The 24915-nt window shown below is 35.9% G+C and overlaps 1 protein-coding gene across 2 annotated transcripts; it reads left to right on the forward strand.

The window, feature by feature from the left end:
- The first annotated feature begins 2355 nt into the window (after nucleotides 1-2355).
- On the forward strand, nucleotides 2356-16132 carry cyb5r4 (cytochrome b5 reductase 4). 2 transcript variants are annotated; one of them, XM_079895058.1, is made up of 17 exons: nucleotides 2356-2640; nucleotides 3582-3700; nucleotides 3799-3952; nucleotides 4822-4922; nucleotides 7133-7217; nucleotides 7432-7467; nucleotides 7584-7656; nucleotides 8922-8979; nucleotides 9075-9168; nucleotides 9257-9289; nucleotides 9675-9797; nucleotides 10643-10783; nucleotides 10897-11046; nucleotides 12176-12326; nucleotides 13865-13951; nucleotides 14267-14428; nucleotides 15977-16132. In XM_079895058.1, exons 1-17 carry the CDS (start codon nucleotides 2529-2531, stop codon nucleotides 16029-16031), a joined length of 1734 nt encoding a protein of 577 aa, XP_079751184.1. In that variant the 5' UTR covers nucleotides 2356-2528; the 3' UTR covers nucleotides 16032-16132. The 2 variants fall into 2 exon arrangements, with proteins under 2 accessions (XP_079751184.1, XP_079751185.1); XM_079895059.1 differs by lacking the exon at nucleotides 2356-2640 and adding an exon at nucleotides 3264-3283.
- Nucleotides 16133-24915: the final 8783 nt, after the last annotated feature.

Below are 24915 nucleotides of genomic sequence, written 5' to 3' on the forward strand. Positions count from 1 at the left end.
GCATCGATTTACGTCAAAAAAGTAGCCCTTGAACTTGATGCACAACATAATGAGGCAATCTCGTGGTTCAAACAAACAGGGCTGGGAAACCGCGTTCGTCATTACGATATCATGAATAGATGCGCTTTAATGGACTTCCAAAGACAGACACCCATTCACTCTTGGAAGCTTGGAAGAGCCAGGATTATTTTTTTTTTATATAACTCAGATTGTATTCGTCTGAAAGAAGAATGTCATATACAGGATGGCTTCAGGGTGAGTAAATCATGGGCTAATTTTCATTTTTGGGTGAACTATCGCTTTAAGAAGGTACACTATAATCAACTAATTGAAAATGGCTTCCTGTCCATCTTAGATTTAGGTACACACTTTTATTGTCGGTGTATAAATCTTTAAATAACCAGAGGCTCCACCGGATCTGGCAAACCTTTAATCCCACATAACCCCTCCAGAACATTACAACATAATTTAATGTTTAGTGCATAACAGTTAAATGTTGCGTTTTTATTAGGGCTGTCAAATGATTAATCGCGATTAATCGCATCCAAAATAAAAGTTTGTGTTTACATAATATATGTGTGTGTACGGTGTATAATTATTTTCTATATATAAATACACACACATGCATGTATATATTTAAGAAATATTTGCATGTATATACTGTGTATATATATTTATATTATATATAATTTATATTATATATAAATATTTTACATATAAATAACACATTTTTCTTAAATATATATGCATGTGTGTGTATTTATATATAGAAAATAATTATACTCCATACACACACATTTATTATGTAAACACAAACTTTTATTTTGGATGCGATTAATCGCGATTAATCGTTTGACAGCCCTAGTTTTTATATGTTGTAGTTTTATTGGTCAATGCGTGTCCTTATTTTAGAATTTTTATGTAAAGCACTACTATTCAACTTTGGTTGGTTTTAAATGTGCTAAATAAATAAGACTATGAGACAATGCAGAATGCCCAGTTTTAGCCTGTATCTTCAGGTCTGGGAGAAAACTATCAGAAGCGTCTCCTTCAAGCTGCATTCATGCCTGAGAAACATCCTTCACATGACTCATTCTGTGCAGAGTGAACACCACATGTTTCTGTGACTGCAAAAAGGAAAAGATGATAATAACCAGGGTGGCGTTTCCCACAGCAAAACATAGAAACCAGAAACCATCATTTCCGATCCACTTGCAGTGATTTTGGGAAAAGCAGGACAGATCAATGCACTTTATACTGCATTAGGAAATAATGATATTTGTCATGATGATTAATTACATTTTTTATCAGTTAGTGTGAATGCATCACATTGCGTGATTCCATTTGAATAGACATCTTCTTCTATTCATCTTACATCTTTCTCAATTTGTTTTTGAGGCCATCTGCAGCATATTGTTAGCCTGGTTAAAACCAGACCATTCTCAGTAGTAACTGAGTTATGGTCTGGCAAAGCTCCATTGACAAATCATTTCCAAAGGGGCGTCACCAACGGACGTCGCTCAAATGCTTCTGGGCGCAATTGGATAGACCTAAAACCAATCAGAGCGATCATCATCGTGTAAAGCCCGTCTCAACGTTTCTGATTGGTGCTGCGATTTCTAGGCCATGGAAATGGGTTTGAATGAGCTCTTTGCGAGACTACTTCTCGAGCAAATCTGAATTTGCCGGAAGTTGTCTGGGGCTAGTATATCAACACATTCTCACCCCAAAGCGTCACTTTCAAAAATGCTTCAATATCTGACGCTCAAAGCACCCTTTAGCGTCCATATGTGACGCTTCGTTTATGGGTAGGTTTAGGTCTGTGGTAGGGTTATGCGTCTCATATGGACGCTAAAGGGTGCCTTGAGCGTCAGATATTGAAGCATTTTTGAAAGCGTCAGTATATGATGACGACTTGGGGATGAGAACGGGCTGAGTATATTGTGTCAGAATCAGAGAAATGAAGTGTCCAATTATTCTTCTCTCTCTCAGTGAATGAACCAATAACTGAACCCAAGAAATCCCTTCATGTAAAGATGCAAATGCAGTCAAATTCATCTCACAGTCTTCGGGACGTTTTAGTTGTGCATCAATTGATCAAAGAATTTGTTAAAAGTAGCCTTACATTTTGCCCAATGTAAAAATGTACAACTCAAGGATTCAGAGTTTGTTTTTCTTCTGCTTCCTATTCATACAAAATATGAGTGTTTGATTAAAATTGGAAGGACATAAGAGGATGTTTGAGGTTTCACTATTAGAGCAAATTTTAAAACTTTGATTCTTTCTGTATGACTAAGACTTTTATTTTGAAGTCTTAACTCTTTCTTTGAAGTCCCGTGTCATTCAGTATAATCTCTTCTAGTTCCTATTGGTGGGATTAAACAGATTAGCCAATAATAAAGTCATGCAAGATCCGCATGTACCTCCTGTCAAAATATAAAGCCATGCATTTGTTTGATCTGACTGATAATTAGGTGTAATACTTTTCTTTTTTTTTAAACACTGATTGTAAAAGTTATATCACTGGAATGGTAAAGGAAGATGAAGAGGACTTTGAGGAAGAAGAGGATGAAGATTATAGACTTGAAAACAGAGGCAACATCTCAACAGTCTTTTCTGTCATCTCCAGTGTTTTGTCTGGTGAGTTTTTAAATATATAATAACCAAGTTTAAGAAAGAGTCTGTATGTGGAGACAGTAGTTGCTCTTAGTTTAAAACACTGTCACCTGTTTGCGTTAGGCTAAAGATCCGCTGAAATAATGATCAAATATATTAACTTCATTGACATTATTCATGTTTCTGAATGTTTCGAGTTTAGTTGGAAAAATATTAAGGGTCATATAACAATATAAATGTCTGAGAGACATCTGGTAGATGTCAGAATTAAGACATGTATGTTAATTCAAATATTACACAGACGAAGTCACTGATACACGTATAACTGCTTCTGTTTGTAAGTTTGGAGCTGTAAAAATAAATAAATCAATAAAATATATGCACAGGTTCAAAAGAATAAATAATATACTTCCAAACACAATAAGACCCATATCAATGATTACAAGATCAACACAGGGGGAATTAAGAAAATGTTATAAAATAAAATAAAAAAAATAAAATATATGTATCAACTAAATCCAGCAAAATCCCATATTTTAATTTTGACAGGGCTTTTATATGTTCGATTTGTTATAGATTCGACTTTTATCATGAAATCGATCCCGAGCACAACAATGACGTCATATTTCCGCGACAGTTTCTCAAGCGCTAGGAACTAGGTGCTGCTGTAGGTGCTGTTATGACAGCAGTGTCATCGCTACTGCTTATTACTTTTCTCTTATGTCGGTGTGTTTTTAGAGCAGCTGAATTGGACCATGTTGTCATGTTTGATAGGTCAACAAAATTATAATAATAAAGCCACCTGCCAAAATGAGGAAGTCGCATCTAATTATAACACTCTCATAACACTTCCTCCTCCTCCTCACAAATAAACTCCCACGATCAGTGGCACTCAGTGTACTTTTGCCAGTTTTAATTTATCTATGTTTAGCTCCTGATTAGTGATATCCAGTGTGTTCGGGCAGGTTTTGTCAGGAACTGGGGCTGTTTTAGAGCATCAGAGATGTTGAACGTGCCGTCGCAGAGCTTCCCATCAGCCGGATCCCAGCAGAGAGTCTCGCCAGCCGGACAGTCCAGGAATAAGGTTAGAGGCTACGCTACTGTCATGGATACTGATTTAAGGGGTCTGTGTCTGAATGCAGCTGTAAATATGCTGTGTGTGTGTGTGTGTGATGAATCCAGGTGGCACTGAAGCCCGGGCACAGTCTGCTGGACTGGATCCGACTGACCAAGAGTGGCCGCGACCTGACCGGACTGAGAGGAAGACTGATCGAGGTGAGCGAAGACGAGCTGAAGAAACACAACACCAGGAGCGACTGCTGGACCTGCATTAGAGGTACAACCTCAAATATAAACTGTATTCAACAGTGACAATAATCAGAAATGTTTCTTGAGCAGCAAATCAGCATATCAGAGTGATTTCTGAAGGATCATGTGACACTGAAGACTGGAGTAATGATGCTGGAAACTCAGCTTTGATCACAGGAATAAATTAGTTTAATAACATAGAAAATATTGATTTTATATTTTAATACAATTTCAAAATATTACTGTTTTTATTTTTTAAATGCAACCTTGGTGAGCATAAGATACTGTGTGTGTGTGTGTGTGTGTGTGTGTGTGTGTGTGTAATATATTTACATGATCACACATGCAGGTTTTACTTTCATACAGAAAAGTACTCAACTTTTGTAAATATGGTATTTTGATATTCTAATAAAGTCTCCATGAAATCAAAATAGACAATTCTTACTTTTAATGGAATATTGCAGTGTTTATTATTATTTTTTTTATTCATGTGATGATCTCTTCTCTGATGACGAGGGTGGGGCAACCTGTCACTCACATGAGATCCACCAATAGGAAACCACGACCATCCAATCATCCAATCAATTCCCCGTGGACAAACTCAAGCCCCGCCCACATTTGTTCTTGTTCCAGAAGCTTTTCACTCTGAAATACGGCACAATAGAGAAGAAAAACTATCGTTTAATGCTGATTTGAATACAAGTGTTGCATTTTTCATCTTGTTGGCACTGTCTTGTCTCACTTTTTTTATTTTTAGAATGGTCTCATTTTCTAATGCTTCATCAATCCAATAACAAGAGATCACATCTCCATCAATCCCACCAGTGTTTGTTCCTGTCTTCCTCCCCTCCAGGCTGTATCGTTCTCATGCTCCCTGTGTTTGTGTGTTTGCTGTAGGAATGGTCTATAACGTGAGTGCGTACATGGATTTCCACCCTGGTGGGGAGGCGGAGTTAATGAGGGCTGCTGGGATTGACAGCACTGACCTGTTTGACCAGGTAAAGTCCTGCTGGAGCCGAGCATTTGAAAACTTGCTTTAATCTTGAATGCTTACAGTGATAAAGTACTTGCAAATCATTTGTAAACTATTTATAGTTGATAGTTTATAAATTGAAGTGTCTACATTGTGGATACATTAATTGGCGATATACAAATATTTAGTTGTTCATTTATTGTCATTTTAATTTTCAAATGATCAGTGTTAAATTAGCTCATATGTGAAGAGCTAGTCTGTTTTTGTACCTGTAAATGTTTCATACAAATATTTACATATAAACAGTGAGGCCAAACCAGAGTTGCTAGTAGTTCATGATTTTTTACAGTAGTGTAAAGAAATGTTTATGTATAAAGTGAATTTATGCTTAATGTATTTGTTAACATTTTAAGAACCATTAAAGTCCTTCAAAGTTGCAAATAAATTTGCATAGACACAAAAACATACAGTTTTGACAGCATCTAAAACATTAATCATTTATGTATGAACAGCTTTACTGATGTACAAATGTTTACAAATCTATGATCATTGAATTCATGGAATTAATCAGAGCATTCTGTGGAATTTGTGATCAGTGACATTGGTTTCAGTTGACTCAATTACTTCATTATAACATTTATTTCTGAATATCTATTTTTACAGTATATTGTAACTGTGTAAACTATATGTATCCAAACATACAAAAAAGTAAGTTGCATACGCATATCTACATATAAACAATAACGCCAGTCTTATTTTAAACCAGAGTTGTTAATAGTTAATGAAAACTTTGAAAAGCTAAATTAATAGTAATTATCAAATATAAATGTTTATGTATAGAAGTGAATTAATGCACATTTTAGGAATCATTAATGTCCAATAAAGGTTAGTTTTAGTATTTCCCATGACCTAATCTAAAGTGAGGACTATTTGCTCCTAATAATCATCAACACATTGGTTTAAAATACTGTACATCTGTTAGGAATAGTTAACAAAGGATAAAACACATGATCTAACTCTTTACATATGAGCTAATTAAACAATAATAATTACAGTGACACTGAATGAAGACTTCACTATTTTTATATAGTCGATTAATGTATCAACAATGTAAAGACTGCAATTTATAAACTATGAATCAAATGAAAGCTAATAGTTTGTAGAGGATTTATAAGGGCTGTGACCCTTATATAAGATTATGCCTGAAAAGGATTTGGATTTTTTATCATATGTTAATTTAAAAAAAATCTTGTATAATATGACTTGCTGTTTTTGTTTGTTTGTTTTTTCTTGTATTTATATGATATTTAGGGGTTCAAGCATGAAATGCTGAAACCCTATTGTAATTGTAAGGATTTGTAAAACGCATCGTGCAGGACAAACCGTAAGGCCTAGAGACTTGAAACCTGGCCAGATGGTAGGCCTCAATTTGAGGACAACCTATCAGAGTATGACCCCGATTGGCCCATAGGTGGCGCTACAGCAACCAAAAGTTCAAAATTGCTCATAACTCTTAGACCGTTTGTCCCAGGATCAAGTGTCTTATATCGTTGGAATCCTTGGCTCAAGGCGGACAAAACGGCTATCTCCGATTCGGATGTAGGCAGGGAAAATTTTCTGCTATGTCGAATTTTGTCCAAAACCTACTTTTGCGAACTAGTCCCTGGTTTTTCGCCCCGATCGGAACCAAACCAGTCTAGGACCATTCTCTGGCCTCTCTAGATCAATAATTATCAAAAAAAAAAGTTGAACTTTGGCATTTGGGTGGCTGCAACAGGGTCATTTAGAAAAGGGGCGTGGCAAAATACACTCAAAAGCCTATAAATCCTAAACGAAAACTCAGAACTTCACGAAAATTGGTGAGCATATGTGCCATACTATTCTAAACAAGCATGCAAAATTTCATGTTGATCGGACCATAGGTGGTGCTATAACTGTTAAAAAGGTTTGAAAACCATACATTTCCTATGGTAAATTGCCTGTATTGGCTGTAAATGGACTTTTCCATCTATTATTTCAGTGGTTAAAAGCTTTCTAAATAAAACTAATGTCTTAAATGCTTATGTGCTTAAAGGCCTTAAATGCTTGAACCCCGATAAATGCTGCTTGCAGCTTTAATTGTATTTTTGTAATTAAATTTTTGCCATGAAAATAGCTTTGACTGCTGACATGGCACTAAATAAAACAATCTGAATCAGAATAAGGGCTGTGTTACTGTATGTGTGTCCACCGAAGGTCCACCGGTGGGTGAACTACGAGTCCATGCTGAAGGAGTGTCTGGTGGGACGGATGGCAGTGAAGCTCAGTCCTGCTCCTCAAGGTTCTGTCAGCACTTTCAGCAGTAGATGGAAACATATCATTATTTTCACACAAATATATTGTCTCATGACCTGGTCGTTTCTGGGCTGAAATAATTTTCTCTTCTAATTAACGGATGCTGTTGTTTGATTTAACCTGAAATGTTCACAATCAAACCCAAAATAAGCTTTTTTTATGTTTTAATTCCTTGTTACATGGCTCTTTGGTTATTACAGCTCAGACGGAGAAGACTGAGAGCACTCATCTGAACGGTATGACAGCAAAGCCATGTGGATTTCTAGTTATAAATGCTGAGTATGTATGCCAATACTTCATGCCTGATTTGACTCATGAGGAGTAATTGTGTGTTTGCTACTCTTCACACCAGGTTTGTCTGCTCCTCCACCTTTCAGACTGGAGCCTTTATCTGCTCCTCTCCCTGCCAAAGATCATCGCCCTCGGTATGTTTGACTTTCATTATATCACTATTATACAGTGGCAGTGTTTCACAGAAATCTAGGGTGTGGCATGATTCCTTCTGGCGGTACAACAACGACTTTCCCAAGTATTCATATCATATCTAAACAAAATGTGGACAAAAATTCACCTTACTAAAGGTGTCCACGGACATGCACAGTCTTAAAGGGATTGTTCACCCTAGTTATTTTAGTTGATAAAGTTATAAATATGGATATTTTTCTTACACGACCGCATTGCTTTGCTTCAGAAGGCCTTTATTAACCCCATGAAGCCGTATGGATTACCTTTATGATGGATTGATGCACTTTTTTGGGCTTCAAAGTGAGAGTTAACTAGGGCTGTAATCAACCAAAGAAAATCTTGGTCGACTAAAGTCCTGAAATTTTCGACTAAAAATCGACTAAAAATGACGTTAGGAAAAAAAAACCTTTAAATTAATTAGCTGCGCACTGTGCGCCTTGTTGTCCGCCTAAATGAATTATAAATAAACATAAAAAAACTAGTAGGCTATTTGCAGTATTAAATCGTTTTTGACGTAATTATTTTGCACTGAAATGAGTCTCTGGCAGCGTTGCTTCACGTGCACCTGCGCAATATCAGATCAGAGCCTATGATTTCCGAAAATAGTACTATGTTGTCAACTAGTGATATCATGACAAGAACTTTTGAGGAATATGTAACATAATTTAGACAATTGTTTTTGTCATATGTATTATAATAACTGACAGCTATAATTTCAGCCGCTCTGTGCAGCTCGCGAACATAGAAGCTCAGCTTCGCGGCTGAGACACGAATAGACTATTAACTTAAAGCTTTTACTCTTAAACACAAAAGGCACGTCCACTTTAATAAAAAATAAAAAAAATTATTAAACAAACCAGATCAAGTAATAATATTCAGCAAACCTTCTAGTAGCCTACTTTCTTCAATCTGTCTCTTCTCCAGTGGGTTGGGCTAATCCAAAAGAAGTGAAAACAATGGGGGTGTTCTGAAGACAGACTGTTACCTGGGAAACAGGGGTGCTCTGAAAACACCCCCATTAGCAATTAGTGCTTTTCACCTGATGAAATGAACGCGGCAAAAAATCGACCAATCAGAATTTTGGTCGAGCCAGAACGTATCGACCAAATAATCGACTAATCGACTGGGAGATTACAGCCCTAGAGTTTACTGTGCTGTCAGTCTTACAGCACTCTAAAAATATTAGTATTTTATTCAGATTAAATAGCTTTTTTTTAATCTTTAGGTATGATTGGTTCCAGACAGATGCCACGGTCAATATTGTTGTTTACACCAAGCGAAAGGTTGGTAAAGTGCAGTTGGTTATGTGGTTGTCTTCTCTCAGATGTAAAAGAAGAAAGGTTAGGAAAGTCCAACACTATGGTTTTCCCCTCTCCAGATTCCCAGCTCCGGCTGTGCGGTTGTGGATCTACAGGGTGAGACTCTTCGGGTGGAGATGCTCTTGGGGAAGATGTCGTACCTTCTCTACTGGCGTGAGTCTTTCACCAGCCACACACACATTAACATTCTTGTGCATCTGCCAACTCAGTTATCAAGCTGATAACACTGTTTCTTTTTCAGGCCTGTCCAGTGAAGTTCAAGGACGTGTTGATGGTGAGTAGTATGTTAAATTAGACATGCTTTTCTGTGTTGAATCTAGAACTATATTAAAATGATCTGTACAAAACAAAACCCACTATGGCGGTACCATGATACATTGAGGGAATCAGATAATATCACTGTCAGCTTTGCAATGTACAGTACCACGGTGATGAATCATTATATTTACATGGTACTTCAAAGAATACCATGGTGTTACTATGAGACATATCCTATAAACATGGTAATGTCAGGGTGCTTTTTGCTTCTTTTTTTGTCGGTAAAATACAGAAATAGCCCCGAAGATAAGTAAAGGAAAAAAGAAAAAGACAATTTCAATGCTTCTTGTGAATTATAAAGACATGTTCTCATGTGTTTCTTTATTTTTCTCTGCTTATAGTCCAGACGGCCCACTCTGTTGGAAAAGTACAGGTGTGTCTGCGCAAATCTGCTAAAGACAAGTGGACGAAAGTGGGGCAACCACTGGAACTCCATGACACATTTACTCAGTGTAAAGATCGTGGTGAGTAACACACCTGTGAACTCAATTGTCAGACACAGATCTAAATTAAGTTTGTAAAGATAAAGGTATATAGGAACACATTTGAGAAATAACATTGTTTTGTAACGTAGCTTGGACTAAAGGGGTGCCACAAGGCTCGGTGTTGGGCCCCTTATTATTTGTCTTTCATATTATTAATTTATGACACAGTGTTGATTTATGGTACATGTTGATGTATTACTGCTGTGCTTCTACATTAACAATTTTCTTGGAATGTTCACACATAGCTTTTGGGATATAACACAACTTCAGGATTTTAAATCCAGAGAAATAATGATTATTACCATTTAAGGTGTTCATATTCAGTCAAATATTCCTGACTACTTAAAATATGAGCGTTTATTATGTGCATCAGTACCTAAACCGAGGACTGAGTTCGCCAAAGAAAGTGTTTGTTTCTTCTGCCCCTTCTTAGAAAACTCTTAAACTCTAAAATCACAATTTGTTAAACAGTTCTTAGATGGAGTAAAAGACTATTTAAACAGATATTTTGTCTGGTACCAATAATTTAATAAAAATGTAGTACATTTAGTAAATGTACACAAATAGTACATTTGCCTGTTTACCCAATTTCCTCCTCATTGCATTTACTTTCCTGTTTTATGTGAAATTTCTTTATTGTTGTAATATGCTGCTAGATCTCTCTCTCTCTCTCTCTCTCTCTCTCTCTCTCTCTCTCTCTCTCTCTCTCTCTCTCTCTCTCTCTCTCTCTCTCTCTCTCTCTCTCTCTCTCACAAATAAATAAATGAAAATAATCAAAGAAATAACTTGGTAAAACATAAAAATGAATGTGTGTTTCATCACAGGGCTCTTCTACAGGGAATGTGTGTTGGTTTCAAAAACAGAAGTCACACATGACACGCAGGTCTTGCGTTTACAACTTCCTCCAGGGTCACGTATGCATGTTCCTGTGGGGAGACACGTCTACCTCAAAACCTCTGTCCAGGGTAATCATTCACGTCATGTCACACATCAAATGCTCTTTAATCTAGAATAAGCGGGTGGAAGGTGACCTGTTTGTGGGGTGTTCAGCTGCTGGTTTTGTGTGTTTGGTGAACAGGTACCGATGTTGTGAAACCCTACACACCAGTGGATCAGACACTCATACCTCCTGCACAGTCCAGTGCTGAAATGGGCTCAGACATACATCTCATGATAAAGATCTATCCTGAAGGAGTGTTGACCTCACACCTCGCCAACCTTCCTATTGGTTAGTATTTCTCATATCTATTGTTTTTTAACCTGGAAGGAAGAGTATTATGTGCTTTTGCATCAGGGCTGGGAGAAATTCATCCTTTCAGTTAATGAAGTGGAATAACTGAGAGTGGATTTACTGAATTCAAATACTTTCAACAAGTCTTCTGGGATATTCCACCCTCGTCAATAAATATGTGAGACCTATAAAATCTCAAAATAAATGAACAAATGGATAAATAAATTAGAATTTTTTAATGCAAATTATTATGCAGAAGTCCCACCGACTTCTGTTACCAAACAAAAATTATGCAATTTTTTTTTTTTTTTTTTTTTTTCAGTTCACTTTAAGTCTCTTATATTTCAATTCCATTTCCCATTTGGTACCTCGATTGAAATTAGAATTGAATTGAATTTTTTTTTTAAATGTCTCAATTTAATTCTAAATGGCACTCAACCCTGTTTTTCACATACAGAAAAAAACAAAAACAAAAGTGCAAATAAATAGTACATTCGTATACTGACATTTTCACTTTCTGTGAATTTTTTGTGATATAACATAAAATAGTATTGTATGTATATTATAATATCATATAAATTCACTTGTCACAGCTTTAATATGCCAGTTGAATTTGATCTATTATGTCTATTACCTTTTGGAAGAAACATCACTTCTAATAACTGTATGTGCCAGATCATTTGCACCTGGTATCAAAGTTCCCTATAATTTCTCTAAAACATGTATTTATTGAACTGTGATGGTTGAAATTTCTTGAAGAAATGCTTTTATTCGGCCCACACTTTTAAAAAGATTATTTTCACAATACATTTATTACATTTTAACCCATTTTCTTGTTTGAAAATAGGCTTTATGCCCAGCTGCACTACTTCCTGAACTTCAGCCAGCTCCTTTGTTTCCTGACTGCCATTATTGGACAAACTGATTAATCCTGGTGTGTCTGACCTCAGTAGTCACAGCAACAATAATCAGACACACCTGGATTAATCAGTTTGTCCAATAATGGCAGTCAGGAAACAAAGGAGCTGGCTGAAGTTCAGGAAGTAGTGCAGCTGGGCATAAAGCCTATTGCATTGCATCAGAAGCAAGGCTCTGTAGCTCATGTGCTGTGTTTGGTCTGTTCCAGGAGCCGCTCTGTCAGTGGGCGGCCCTGAGGGCTCCTTCACGATGCGCGTCCTGCGGGACGTCACCCATCTCTACATGTTAGCCGCCGGCACAGGATTCACACCGATGGCTCGCCTCATACGACTGGCCCTACAGGACCTCACATCTGTCAGGTCTGCCCATACAAATCTGAAAAACTCAAGAAAGATACAGCATTTGTCACATAAGTCACCATTTAAATGACAAAAGTCAATTATCCTCAAGTTCACACAGGTGTCCTAGCAGAGCATCCATAGGTGTAGTTTGTCACGTTAAAGGGTGTAGCTGTCACGATTCCTCAAGCAAATTTGAGTTCTCAATTTTAAAATATCCTTGATTGCAATTTACCCATGTTGAGTAACCGGGAAGATGCAAGAGACGAGAATACATGAACCGCATTATCAGACCGTTTTCTAAGGCTGCACGATGTATTAAAACTATTAGCATAGTGCTATTGTGAATTCACAAAGGCTGCAATTCAATATATTCAATTTAAGGCTGGGACATTGCTCATTATCATTTAAAGAGACATGCACCTCATTATCATTTAAAGAGACATGCACCTCATTATCATTTAAAGAGACATGCACCTCATTATCATTTAAAGAGACATGCACCTCATTATCATTTAAAGAGACATGCACCTCATTATCATTTAAAGAGACATGCACCTCATTATCATTTAAAGAGACATGCACCGAAACGGGTCGCTGTGAACAGAGCTGTTTTTGAGGAGGTAAAAGAGTGTTGTTTTACACAACCATTGAGGAATTTTAATCAAAGTATGTTACAAACTTTACATGAAGACCCTAAAGAATCATCCCAACTTGTGGAAAATGGGCATCCGATGACCCCTTTAATAATGTTTAAATGCGTGTAGGTTACATCGTCTCAGAGCGTCTCTGTTCACAGTAAATGCTGCTCCACATGACCTGTTATCTTTGAGTGTCTCAAACTCCATCTCTGCATATGCTTTTCATCAGATTTATAACGCAATTCATTTATAAACCTACGGCAACACAGGAGAATACATCAATATTTTTTGGCATTTCAAAGTTTGGCCAGTATTAACCAAGGATTTGATTTTGACAGTGTTGTTCTATAAAACCATATGATTACTTGCTTTTGATACTTTATTTGAACCAAACATTATTGCCTCATTGTTATTATATGTGCATTTTAAGTCATTTTAAAGGCTTAGGTCTTAATCACTCGATTACCAAAATAATCATAAGTGACAGCCTTATTAAAGGGTTATTCTGTCATCCTTCGCTCACCCTCATGTTCCTAAACACACAAGACTCATTCTTTTTTGTAACACAAATGAAGATATTTTTTATAAAATCTGAGAGATTTCTGTCTGTTCACCCAAAACTCGGGTGAGTTTTGTGAAAAAAACTGTTCAAAGCGTACATAAAGACATCGCAAAAGAAATCTGTATGAACTCGTTCGTCTTTAATATTAAGCATTTTATCCATTGATTCCATTTAGATTTAGTGTTTTAATCTAACATGCGTGAATGTCATTCACAAACACCACTGGTGTAACACACAATTTTAACTGATCCTAATGTTCCTCAATTTAAGCATTAATACTAAACTCAACATTTGTGTGTGTGTGTGTGTGTGTGCATTCAAGCAGGCAGGGTTTTTATGTTGGCATGTCGTTTCAGAAAAACCAGGCTGATGTTCTTCAACCGCCAGGAGAGGGACATTCTCTGGCGCTCTCAGCTGGAGGAACTCTGTGCGAAAGAGGAAAGGTATGATTTATCACAGTGACTGTTCTCTACTTTGTTGGCTTGGTCACATTTAGCCTTGGCTGTGAAGTGAATCTCAGTGGGAATCTGTATAGTATCGCTGTGACCGAACCTTCCGCTCTAAAACAGTTCATTTCCTTTGTCAAGTCGCCGTTATTTATAAAGCGCTTTATACATTACAGATTGTTTCAAAGCAGCTTCACAGTAGAAATGAATGTTGTAAAATTCCTCAGTTTTGAAACGCCTGTGGTTTGCGCTGTAAAGCAGAAGACAGTAGTGTCATTATTCAGCTCACTGTCAGTCATGTGTGTTTGTTAGGTTTGAGGTGGAGTGTGTTCTGTCCGAGCCTGCAGACTCATGGGAAGGCAGAAGAGGGCGGATAGATGCTTGTGTGCTGCAGAACCTCCTCGAGAGACCAGAAAACTCCAAGTGTTTAGTGTGTGTGTGCGGCCCGACTGGATTCACAGAGCTAGCAGTGCAGTGAGTCATTTAATGGTTTACCCACACACACACACACACACACATGTCTGGTTCACTATCTTTGTGGGGACTCTCCATAGACGTAATGGTTTTTGTACTGTACAAACTGTATATTCTGTCCCCTTACACTAACCCTACCCTACTAAACCTACCCATCACAGAAAACTTTCTGCATTTTTACATTTTCAAAAAAATACAATTTAGTGTGTTTATTTACCCATTCCCCTCATGGGGACCGCTGGCTGGTCCCCACAATGGAGGTGATCTCAGGTTACATTTGGTTCCCACAATGTAATATAAATCAAACGCACACATACACACACACACACACACACACACAAACACACACACACACACACACACACACACACACACACACACACACACACACACACACACACACACACACACACACACACACACACACACACACACACACACACACACACACACACACACACACACACACACACACACACATTCTTTTACATCTATCTTTATGAGGACATTCATTGACACAATGCAATCTCTAGCCGCTTACCCTAACCTTACCCATCACAACTAAGTGCCTAACCCGACCCCTGACCCTAAACCGACCCTTAACCTCATTATAACCTTATCCCTAAAACCAAGTCTTGACCCTCAAACAGGCCTTTAAAGGCCCTCAGAAAGTGAGGACCGGCCAACATGTCCTCACTTTACTCTCTTTGTCCTCACTCCAATGGTCTACAACTCAAACTGGTCCTCACAAAGATAGTTGTACACACACACACACACACACACACACACACACACACACACACACACACACGTGCACACATTTTATATATTAAAAGCTTTTTAAGTGAGTGCCTCGTTCATTTAACCCATGTGCATTATTTTTAAAAAGTTAGAGTTCCTAGAGGACAAAAAGGTCATAAAATACTATATATATATATATTCATATTTGTGTCCACTTTTTGATTGTCCTGATCATAACTTCCAAAACATACCATTGATTTTTAGTATTTTAGCCCTTTAAATACCACTTTGTTTACATAATGCCACTAAAACTATATTATTTGACATATACTACATGCTAAGCAGAATTCTTTGGGGGGATTTTTACAGTCCCGGACCAGTCTATCACTCGCACACGATTTCTCAAACAAAACACACATTTATAGGCGCTTCATTTACTGGCAAGTATTTGCTCCATTGGCCAAACCTGAGAAATGGCACCATCTAATAGAAAATAGCAAAAATTTAAATTTCAAAGCCTTGCCTATGAACAAAAAATGCATAATTTTATGCTTAAATGGCACTACAATCAAATCATTTTTTAATGGGTTTAAATGGGGACAATTTTGGGTACCTAGTGTAACATAGATTTATGAAAAGAAATGGGTCAAATATAAAAATTCCAATAAAAACACACACGTTTGGCAAAAACTATGCTGTCTGCATCACCAAAAATGTCTCTAAGGACACATAAGTGTTAATGTATGCTTCATAAAGGTTTATTTACTGTTTGGTTAATGGATTGCTTGTTTCTCTCATTGTATCCAGATTGGTCAGACAGCTGGACTTCAGTGAAGAGGAACTTCACATTTTTCAGGGCTGATTGAGACATTGGAGTGTGACATGCATTTCTGATACACACACTTGCAGACTATTTCTATGCATATACAGTGCACTTTCCAGTTAATAATGAAGCTGCGACAACCATTCTACCACATTGTCTTTTTTTTATTTGTGGAAATCCAATGTACATTCAGATGCGTGCACTTATAGATTCTCGTATAACACCGACAGAAGCTCTTGCTTTCTAGCATTTCTACTAGAAGACTTTCCCACCCATTCAAACACCAGACAGTGTAAGACAGCAGCCTTAAGCAGAATCATTCTGCTAGTTTTCTTCTTACGCTGTCATAATGCTTTTGGCCATTCACATGGTCGACGTGTAATGCAACTAAAGCATATCTTACTTTTAACTAGTTTTGTTGCTGTGTCTCCATATAGAAAATTGAAATGTCAGTAAATCAGGATGCAGTACATCAGTAATTTTACAGTGAGAAAGTATAGTTATTGCTGTTTGGAAATGCTGCCAAATGAATAAGGATTCTTGGTAACAATTTACTTAATGCCTTTATGTGTGATGCATTATAAAGGCATTCATAATGTACATTATAATGCATGATATTTTGTTATTAATAATTGTAACCAAAGTTAAAATGCATTATAATATTTTCAGATAGATCTGAAATTGGTTGTTTGTCATGCGTTTCACACTTTTTCTTAAGGTATAACAATGAATAGATGAGTATTTTAATGTATTATAACAGGTTACAATTATTCATGAGACCACACAATGCATTTTAAGGCATAATTAATGCATTAAACATACTGTTATAATGCAATATATATATATAGGCTATAAGTAAAGCGTTACCCGTTTCTTTTATCTCAGAATATGTGCAGATATTGTTCTAATATGTTAGATGGAGTGCAATTTCCCTTCACAAATGTCAACTCCTTGAATATGTTTTGTGCCTCTAGTGCTGAAATCTGCTGGTCCCCCGTTTATCTGCGCTGTAAACTCATATCACAGCTCTGATGTCATGACATCCGCTACTAAAACTATTATAGCAAAGCACTTTCTGTTATACAAGCAGACCATGTTGTTCTGGAAGTTTCTGATCATGCAATGTGTTTATTGTATGTTACTTCGGATGAAATGTGTTTGAATGCATTGCAGTCCAATTATTTATTTTTAGAAGAAAGCTCTGAAATATGAATGACTGTATAAAACTGATAATTATTTGACTCCACGTTCATCTTTATACAAACCACTGATGGCTTCCAGCAGGGAGCTTTCACAGGATTTCCTCTTTATCGGTTCTCACATGTGAAGGGGAGAATGGGATATGTGGCATTAAACTGTCAGGAAGACAGTGAATTCAGTGAATTAAATGGTTTTTGGTTCAAAAATGTTAACTGTGTCTTGAGACTCTTTGATTAAATGAAACGCTCTTTTAGAGTATTTATACTGCTGTCTGTCTGTCTGAAACTAGTCTTCTCACCTGCGGGAAGGACCATACATTACAGGGCAATTTATTCAGTCAAATCATCAAGTAAAACTAAACACTATAGTTGGAGTTTTATAACATTCATACTTTTAAGGTAATTACCAGCTAACAAAATATATTCTAACAATGTTTTCCATACGTTCCTATTAAGTTCTGAAAACATTATCTTCGAAACACCCATACAAAACATTAAGGGAACATTTCATTTTATCATTCTTTAAACATGGGAATGTTAGTTTTGGATGTTCTCTGAAAATTCTGAAATCATCTTAGATGAACATCCACATACAACATTTCAGGAAAAACAAAATGATCCATGAACGATGTATAAATAATGTTTTTGTGCTAATGTTTTGAGAGCGTTATTAACCCATTTGTGCCCAAATTTTTCTGAATGCTTTCATGCATATAGTCATGTTAATAGTGTTTTTTTTTTTTCTTTCTTGAAAATCATATTTGAAAGATGTTGTATGCACCCCCTCAATGTAAAATATGAATAGGAGGAGAACATTTGGCATCTATCTCAAAATAACTGCTTTTTACAGCTTTAAAAGTAACAAAATGATCACTTTAACCAGTAGATGGCTGCAGAGCTCCACTATTTGCTATTTGACTAACTGAAAGACATCTTTTCACAAGTTTCTCCAGTTGTATTCATCTACATATTATGAAATCACAAATATAACAATATAAGGTACTTTTTGTCAAAGTTTAGAATTGTTTTGTACTGAAAAAAAAAAAAAAAAAAATCTGTTTTTCAGTAATGTTATATTATTATTAGAATCAAATGAATTTTGTCAATGGACAAAGATTTGCTCTGCAAGTAGTCTGGCAAAGAGCTCATTCAAGTCCATTTCCATGGCCTAGAAATCGCGGCACCAATCAGAAACGTTGAGGCGGGCTTTACACGATGACGATCGCTCTGATTGGTTTTAGGTCTATCCAATTGCGTCCAGAGGCATTTGAGCGACGTCTGTTCAACTTTTAAATGCATTATTATATTCAAAATGCAAACACATGAGGACAGTCTCCATGAAAGACCCACTGGCAGATGAACGTGCTACTACATTTATCTCCGAAACGGTAGGAAATTAAATTAGATTTAATAGAGGATTTTAACTGTGACAAGATGATTGACAGGGCAGTTTACGTGACAGGACGCACGCGACAGATCCGTCCGATAAAGATGACGAAGTAGTATGTCCCAAAGCTTGCCTACTTTTTTGCTACACATTCAAAAGTAAATACAGTACATCAGGGGTGCCCAATCCTGCTCCTGGCGATCGACTGTCCTGCACAGTTCATCTCCAACTAGAGCAACTACAACTTTTTAAGTCCCGCTCCCGCCCGCTCCCGCTGGGGTTATATCCCGCACCCACCCGTTCCCGCTATATATACACTATTTGTTCACCCGCTGTCTGCTTAGAATAATTTTCTTCCCGACCCGACCCGACCATCCCGCTTTAATATAGATCTACCAGAATTTCACATGTACATTTTCACAGAGAAAATAAAAATGTAGTCTGCACAAAAAAAAAATTATTATTATTTTATTCGCCTTGTCAATATACAAAATTTAACATTTTGCTGCAGACAGTAGGGGAAAAAATATCGCAGCGAAAAAAAAAAAGAAGTGTAGGCTATTATTTTTATTCGTATTATCAAAATTCGTAACATTTTGCTGTTAAGCAAATACAATCAATGCATGACAGAAAGAACCGTTACTGGTCCGTGCGTGCATAACGGTCCTGAGTAGCCTACAGGGCAGACTGTAGCCTATACCGGGTGGTCGATAAGATTAAGATTAGGTAAAGCGAAGATATGCTGTTCTGAAAGAACGTCGGCGTCGGGAATGTGATATTGAATGACCGACCGCTCCCGTTCAAATTACACCAGAGTTACCGACCGCTCCCGTTCAAATTACACCAGAGTTACCGACCGCTACCGTTTTTTAGTCGGAAATTTAATCCCGTGGCGCAAAATATCTGGTCGGGTCCCGCGGATCCCGCGGGACAGCCGCGGGATTGCAGACCTCTATCTCCAACCCTAATCAAACACACCAGCCTTTAATTTTCAAGTGATCCTGACGTGCTCTGAAGACCTTAATTGGTTGCTTCAGGTGTGTTTGATTAGGGTAGGAGATGAACTGTGCAGGACAGTCGATCGCCAGGAGCAGGATTGGGCACCCCTGCAGTACATTTTCTTCACAAAAAGAGTACATACATTTATGGCGTAGTGTAACTTAGGCGAATTGGGACGCAACCTATGTCTTTACACGATGCCGATCGCTCTGATTGGTTTTGGGAGTTTTAGGTCTATCCAATTGCGCCCAGAGGCATTTGAGCGACGTCCGTTGGTGACGCCCCTTTGGAAATGAGTTATTAAAGAAGCTTTGCCAGACCATAACTCAGTTACTACTGCGAATGGTCTGGTTTTAACCAGGCTAGTGGCACACTTTAAATTTGTAGAATTATATGAAAAACAGATGTTTGAAATAAATGATAAACTCTAAAAACTCCAACTTTTCTCTTTGTAACATCCTGATCAGGATTGATTCTAATCATAATGTAACATTATTGAAAAAAAAAAAAAAAATCTGTACAAAACCTGCTACACTTTGACAAAAAGTAACTTTTATTGTTATAATTGTGATTTCATAATATGTAGATATGAATCTAACTGGAAAAACTTGTGAAAAGATGTATTTTATTTTTAAACTTTTAGTACTTTTATAGCTCTGCAGCCATCTACTGGTTAAAGTGATTTTTTTTTTTTTATTATTTAACTGCATTTTCCAAAAGATGGGCAAAGATCTTACACTAAACCATGTCAGATTATCCATGTTATCCCCATGAATGAAAGTTAGAAATGTGGGGTTTTTTTTTATAAGGTGAATCTTACATAAAAAAACCTTTTATTTTAATTTATTTATATACATTTTATGAAGTAAAAATGTCCAGATGTGGAATAAAAACATTAATAAACTGAGTAAAATTACATTTGTTTAATATATATATATATATATATATATATATATATATATATATATATAGATATATTGTTGCAAAATTACATTTTGTTGCCAGGGGTCTCTGAGACCTCAAACAGCCCGACTGTGAACCGCAAACAAACAGCGCACAAGGGTTAAAGTGGTGGAACATAGTGCAGAACAAAGTGCAGCCATAACAGGGCATTGTGAATCAAAAAGTTAAATATAAATAAATAAATACAAATAAATATAATTTAGAAAAAAATATATCTATATAACAAAAAAAAATAAAAAAAATAATTAACAATATGGCAAATAACAAAAATAACAGTGCATACAGACAATTTATGAACAGTAGAGATGCAATTTAAGGGGTTGAGTTGTGTTTATGCACTAAACAAGACCAATAACCTTGATTTATTAACCTATTAAAACAGTATACCCAATTTTCCCATGATATATGTACTTACAATGCATTTGTTGCCACTTGGACTTTTGACTAAGTATACAAAAAACTATAGATCTCTTGGAAGATTTGTTTTGTTTGGATGATTCTAGAGACCTTCATGATTATGTATATATATATGTGTGTGTGTGTGTGTCAATGTGCTTGCATGTCATTGAGACATAAAACATGGACAACATCTAGAAAAATACTTACAAAAGGAAAATGACAACTATACACTGTGGCAAATTAGTTGCCGGTGGGCTTAAATGGGTTTTAAAGACCCGATAACTTTAAAATAAACATTATATTAATGTTACTGGAAGAACGTTGCCAGAACGTTAGCTGGAGGTCTGAGAATGTTCCCGGTTAGCTGGATAATACCTTAAAGCTACACTGTAGGATTTTCTCCCATCTAGTGGTGAAATTGTTTATGACTACCAACTGAATATTACTTTCTAGCCCCTCCCACTCCGAGGGCGTTTTAACTCCTACGGTGGCCGTATTATTACAAATCTGCCGACAGTCGCGAGTAATCTCCCCCTCGCATTCGTCACGGCGCCACTGAGTGTAAAAGCGCGAAAGGCGAAGCTTGAATTTCCAGGTATGTCCCTCTTTGGCACATGTATTTTCAAGATGGAGGGGCAACATGGCTGCGGCCATTCGAGTGACTCGCTCGTATGTATTCTGAATGGCAGATTCTACACTTACGAGAAGACTTGATTAGTTGGTAGAAGTAATTACACATTAGTTAGTTAGTATACTTTATTGTCCTTTTTCAGGAAATTTGTCTTGGACTCAAAGCTGCATTAATACACAACATATACATGCATACAACAACAACATTAATGGGCACATATCATTTTGAAAGAACAAAGTGTTTTTGTTTTTTTTGCTAAGAATCAACTTAAAAAATTACACAGTGTAGGTTTAATACATTTGTTCATCTTTATTCAGTTTTATTCAGGAACATATTTGGTACACAGATAATTACCCCCTGACTCTGAGTAGGTCTAGTTTCTCTATTTGTAGAATAAACTGCCCTCAAAAAATCCTAATATTTAATTGGCAAATGCTCAAAATCAACAACAACATGTACTAATACAACCTCACAGTTTTCTATTTAACTGAAATGAAAAATGAAACTGCCATCTGTTTAAAGTCTGAAATTGATTAAGGCCATCAAAAAAAAAAAAAAAAAAAAGTGTATGACAAAACAATGGCAAGAAAATGAAATACAAAAATGCAAGGACCTGGTTCTTTTAATGAACCATTCAAGATGACTCACAAACTCATATCAGTCTGAGGAATACTAACACGAAATGAACTTGCTGAATCCAGCAGTCGTAAAAGCCAGTAGACCAGTAGACTATTGGTGCCAATGGTTTCTAGTCTTACGCTTATGATGCTTTTGGGACATGAATCCCACAGTGGTTACAGAATCTGCATCGGACTCATTAATGAACTCAATGTTAGGATGTCTCGAAACAAATGTTGTATAATGTTTGAAAAATGTAAGGGTAAATGCTGTTTGTTCATGTGAATGTTTAAAACACATTAACAATAGATTTTTTGTTTTATTTATTTTTTTATAAAACAGTAACTTGAAACATCGGTTCCAGTCTTCGAATTTGACTATCCGGTCTGTCTTTCAAAAGTGCTGATATAAAACAGTCCAGATGATCATGGGTGAACCGGAGAGATATAGGCATCTTAGGACGTCTCACTGTTTGTGTCTTTATTTAAGTGTTTCATACATGACCGTCAGTGCTTTAGTAGTGGGGCACTTTAAGATTTTAGACTATGTCTGCAGTTTACACAGTTACACTCCTTCTACATAGTCATATGTAGTCGCACTCCTTCAGACTAGTTCATAGTCTTTATGAGTGAGTCATTGAATCATTCATTCAACCTGTTCAAACTGCTGATTCATTCGACTGTCTTTATGAATGTGTAATTGAATTAGTCACGCAACCACTTTGTTCAACACACTGAATCATTCAGGAATCGGTAGATACTAAAGAACGTATTGCCATTGCCTTAAAACATCTACAAGACACACTTCATTGGTAAGATTTAGTATAAGAGCTTGAAGCCGTGAAGCCACACACTCAGTATATTGGCAGTATATTTTCATCAGTATGTAAACAGAGTTTCTGCAGAGCTTCTAGAAAAGTTTTTTATTAAACGTTACATGCTGAAAACCATTCACTGTCACACATAAAATTACGAATAGCCAAATCATGTAAATCTTTTATTTTATCCTTCCAGAGGAGGTGTTGTTATACATTGCCAGATGTAACCACAATTTGTACTCTTTAAAAATGTTCAAAATGCATATAAAAATACTCAATTTAAAGCACCATACAGACAAGAGGTAAATGCATATAGCAAAACACATATCAAACATAATGAAACAATCAGTAATTATGAAGTAAATGAACATAAAACTTTCTTTTTTTTTCTTTTACAAAAATAAAAACATACAGATACAAATCAGACATATTTGTGCTCCTTTTCTAATAGTACATACACTATATATATATATATATATATATATATATATATATATATATATATATATATATATATATATATATATATATATGCAATACAAAAATACAGCCACAGAAATGAGCACATCAGTGCTGGCCAGCATTATTATTATTATTATTAGTAGTAGTCTTATTTACTCCCACATTGCCATCAATAAGACTCATAATTTCTTCATTGACAACAAAAGAGAAATGTGCTTCTTTTAAACTGGATGTCATGAATAGCATTATTCTTCATTATTATTTTTTAAATGCTACTGAAATTTGCTGCAGTTTCTCAATGCTAAGAACACAAGAATAGACATTCTTGTTTAGGTAAATTCTTGGGTAACACTTTATAATAACTGCACGCTATTAATCATTAGTTAAGCATTACTAAACAGTTAGTTCATCATTTATAAAGCATTAATATACATTAATAAGCAGTTTATAAATACAGCTATAAATGCTTTAATCTTGATTTATAAGCATATCTATAATGTCTTTAATAATTGTATTTATATACTTTATTAATGATCAATTTATAATTTCTAAATTAAGTATAGCATTATTTACGAACCAGTTGCATTATTTACCATTATTTACAAACTAGGTGTTGTCATTGATGAATAAGATCACTTAGAAAGTGTAAGTAAATGTAGTAGATGCAGGGAGTTATAAAGCATTTAGTAGTGGTCATTTAAATATTTTTTTGAGCACATCTAAAGAGAGGACTAGTTATGCTTTGTAAAGCATTTATAAAGGCGATTTAAAGACTCAGTTTTCTTCTAAACAGAAAAAGGAAACAAACACAACACAGTGATACAGAACATAAAAATGTATAACAGCCTTTAAATCTCCTTTATAAATGCTTTACAAGGCATAACTAGTCCTCACTTTAGATGAGCTCACACAAATAGTTAACTGACCACTACTAAATTCTTTGAATTAATCATGAATTACAGTAGAAATACATGTTAATAAAGCATTTATTAACACACTTAGTAACTATTACTATATGTCTGAATAATAAGATGTATGAATGTACATTTAAATAGTTTATTAATCATTTACTTACACTTCCTAAGTGAGCTTATGAACCACTGACAACTTCTAAATAACTGGTTCGTAAATAATGCAGTACTTCATTTAGAAATGATAAATTGATCATTAATAAAGTATGAAAATGCAATTATTAAACACATTATAGATATGCTTATAAATCAAGAACAAAGCATTTATAGCTGTATTTATAAACTGCTTATTAATGTCTATTAATGCTTTATAAATGATGAGTTAACTGTTTACTAATGCTTAACTAATGATTAATAGTTATTATAAAGTATTAACAATTCTTGTCTAGTTTTATCTGGCTACCTTGAAAACATGAAACTTGATTAAATGCATCTACTGTATGTGACACGTATGAATGGCTCTTCTATTTAGAAGCG

This window comes from Squalius cephalus (genome assembly GCF_949319135.1).
Source record: "Squalius cephalus genome assembly, chromosome: 15".
Classification (NCBI taxonomy): Eukaryota; Metazoa; Chordata; class Actinopteri; order Cypriniformes; family Leuciscidae; genus Squalius; species Squalius cephalus.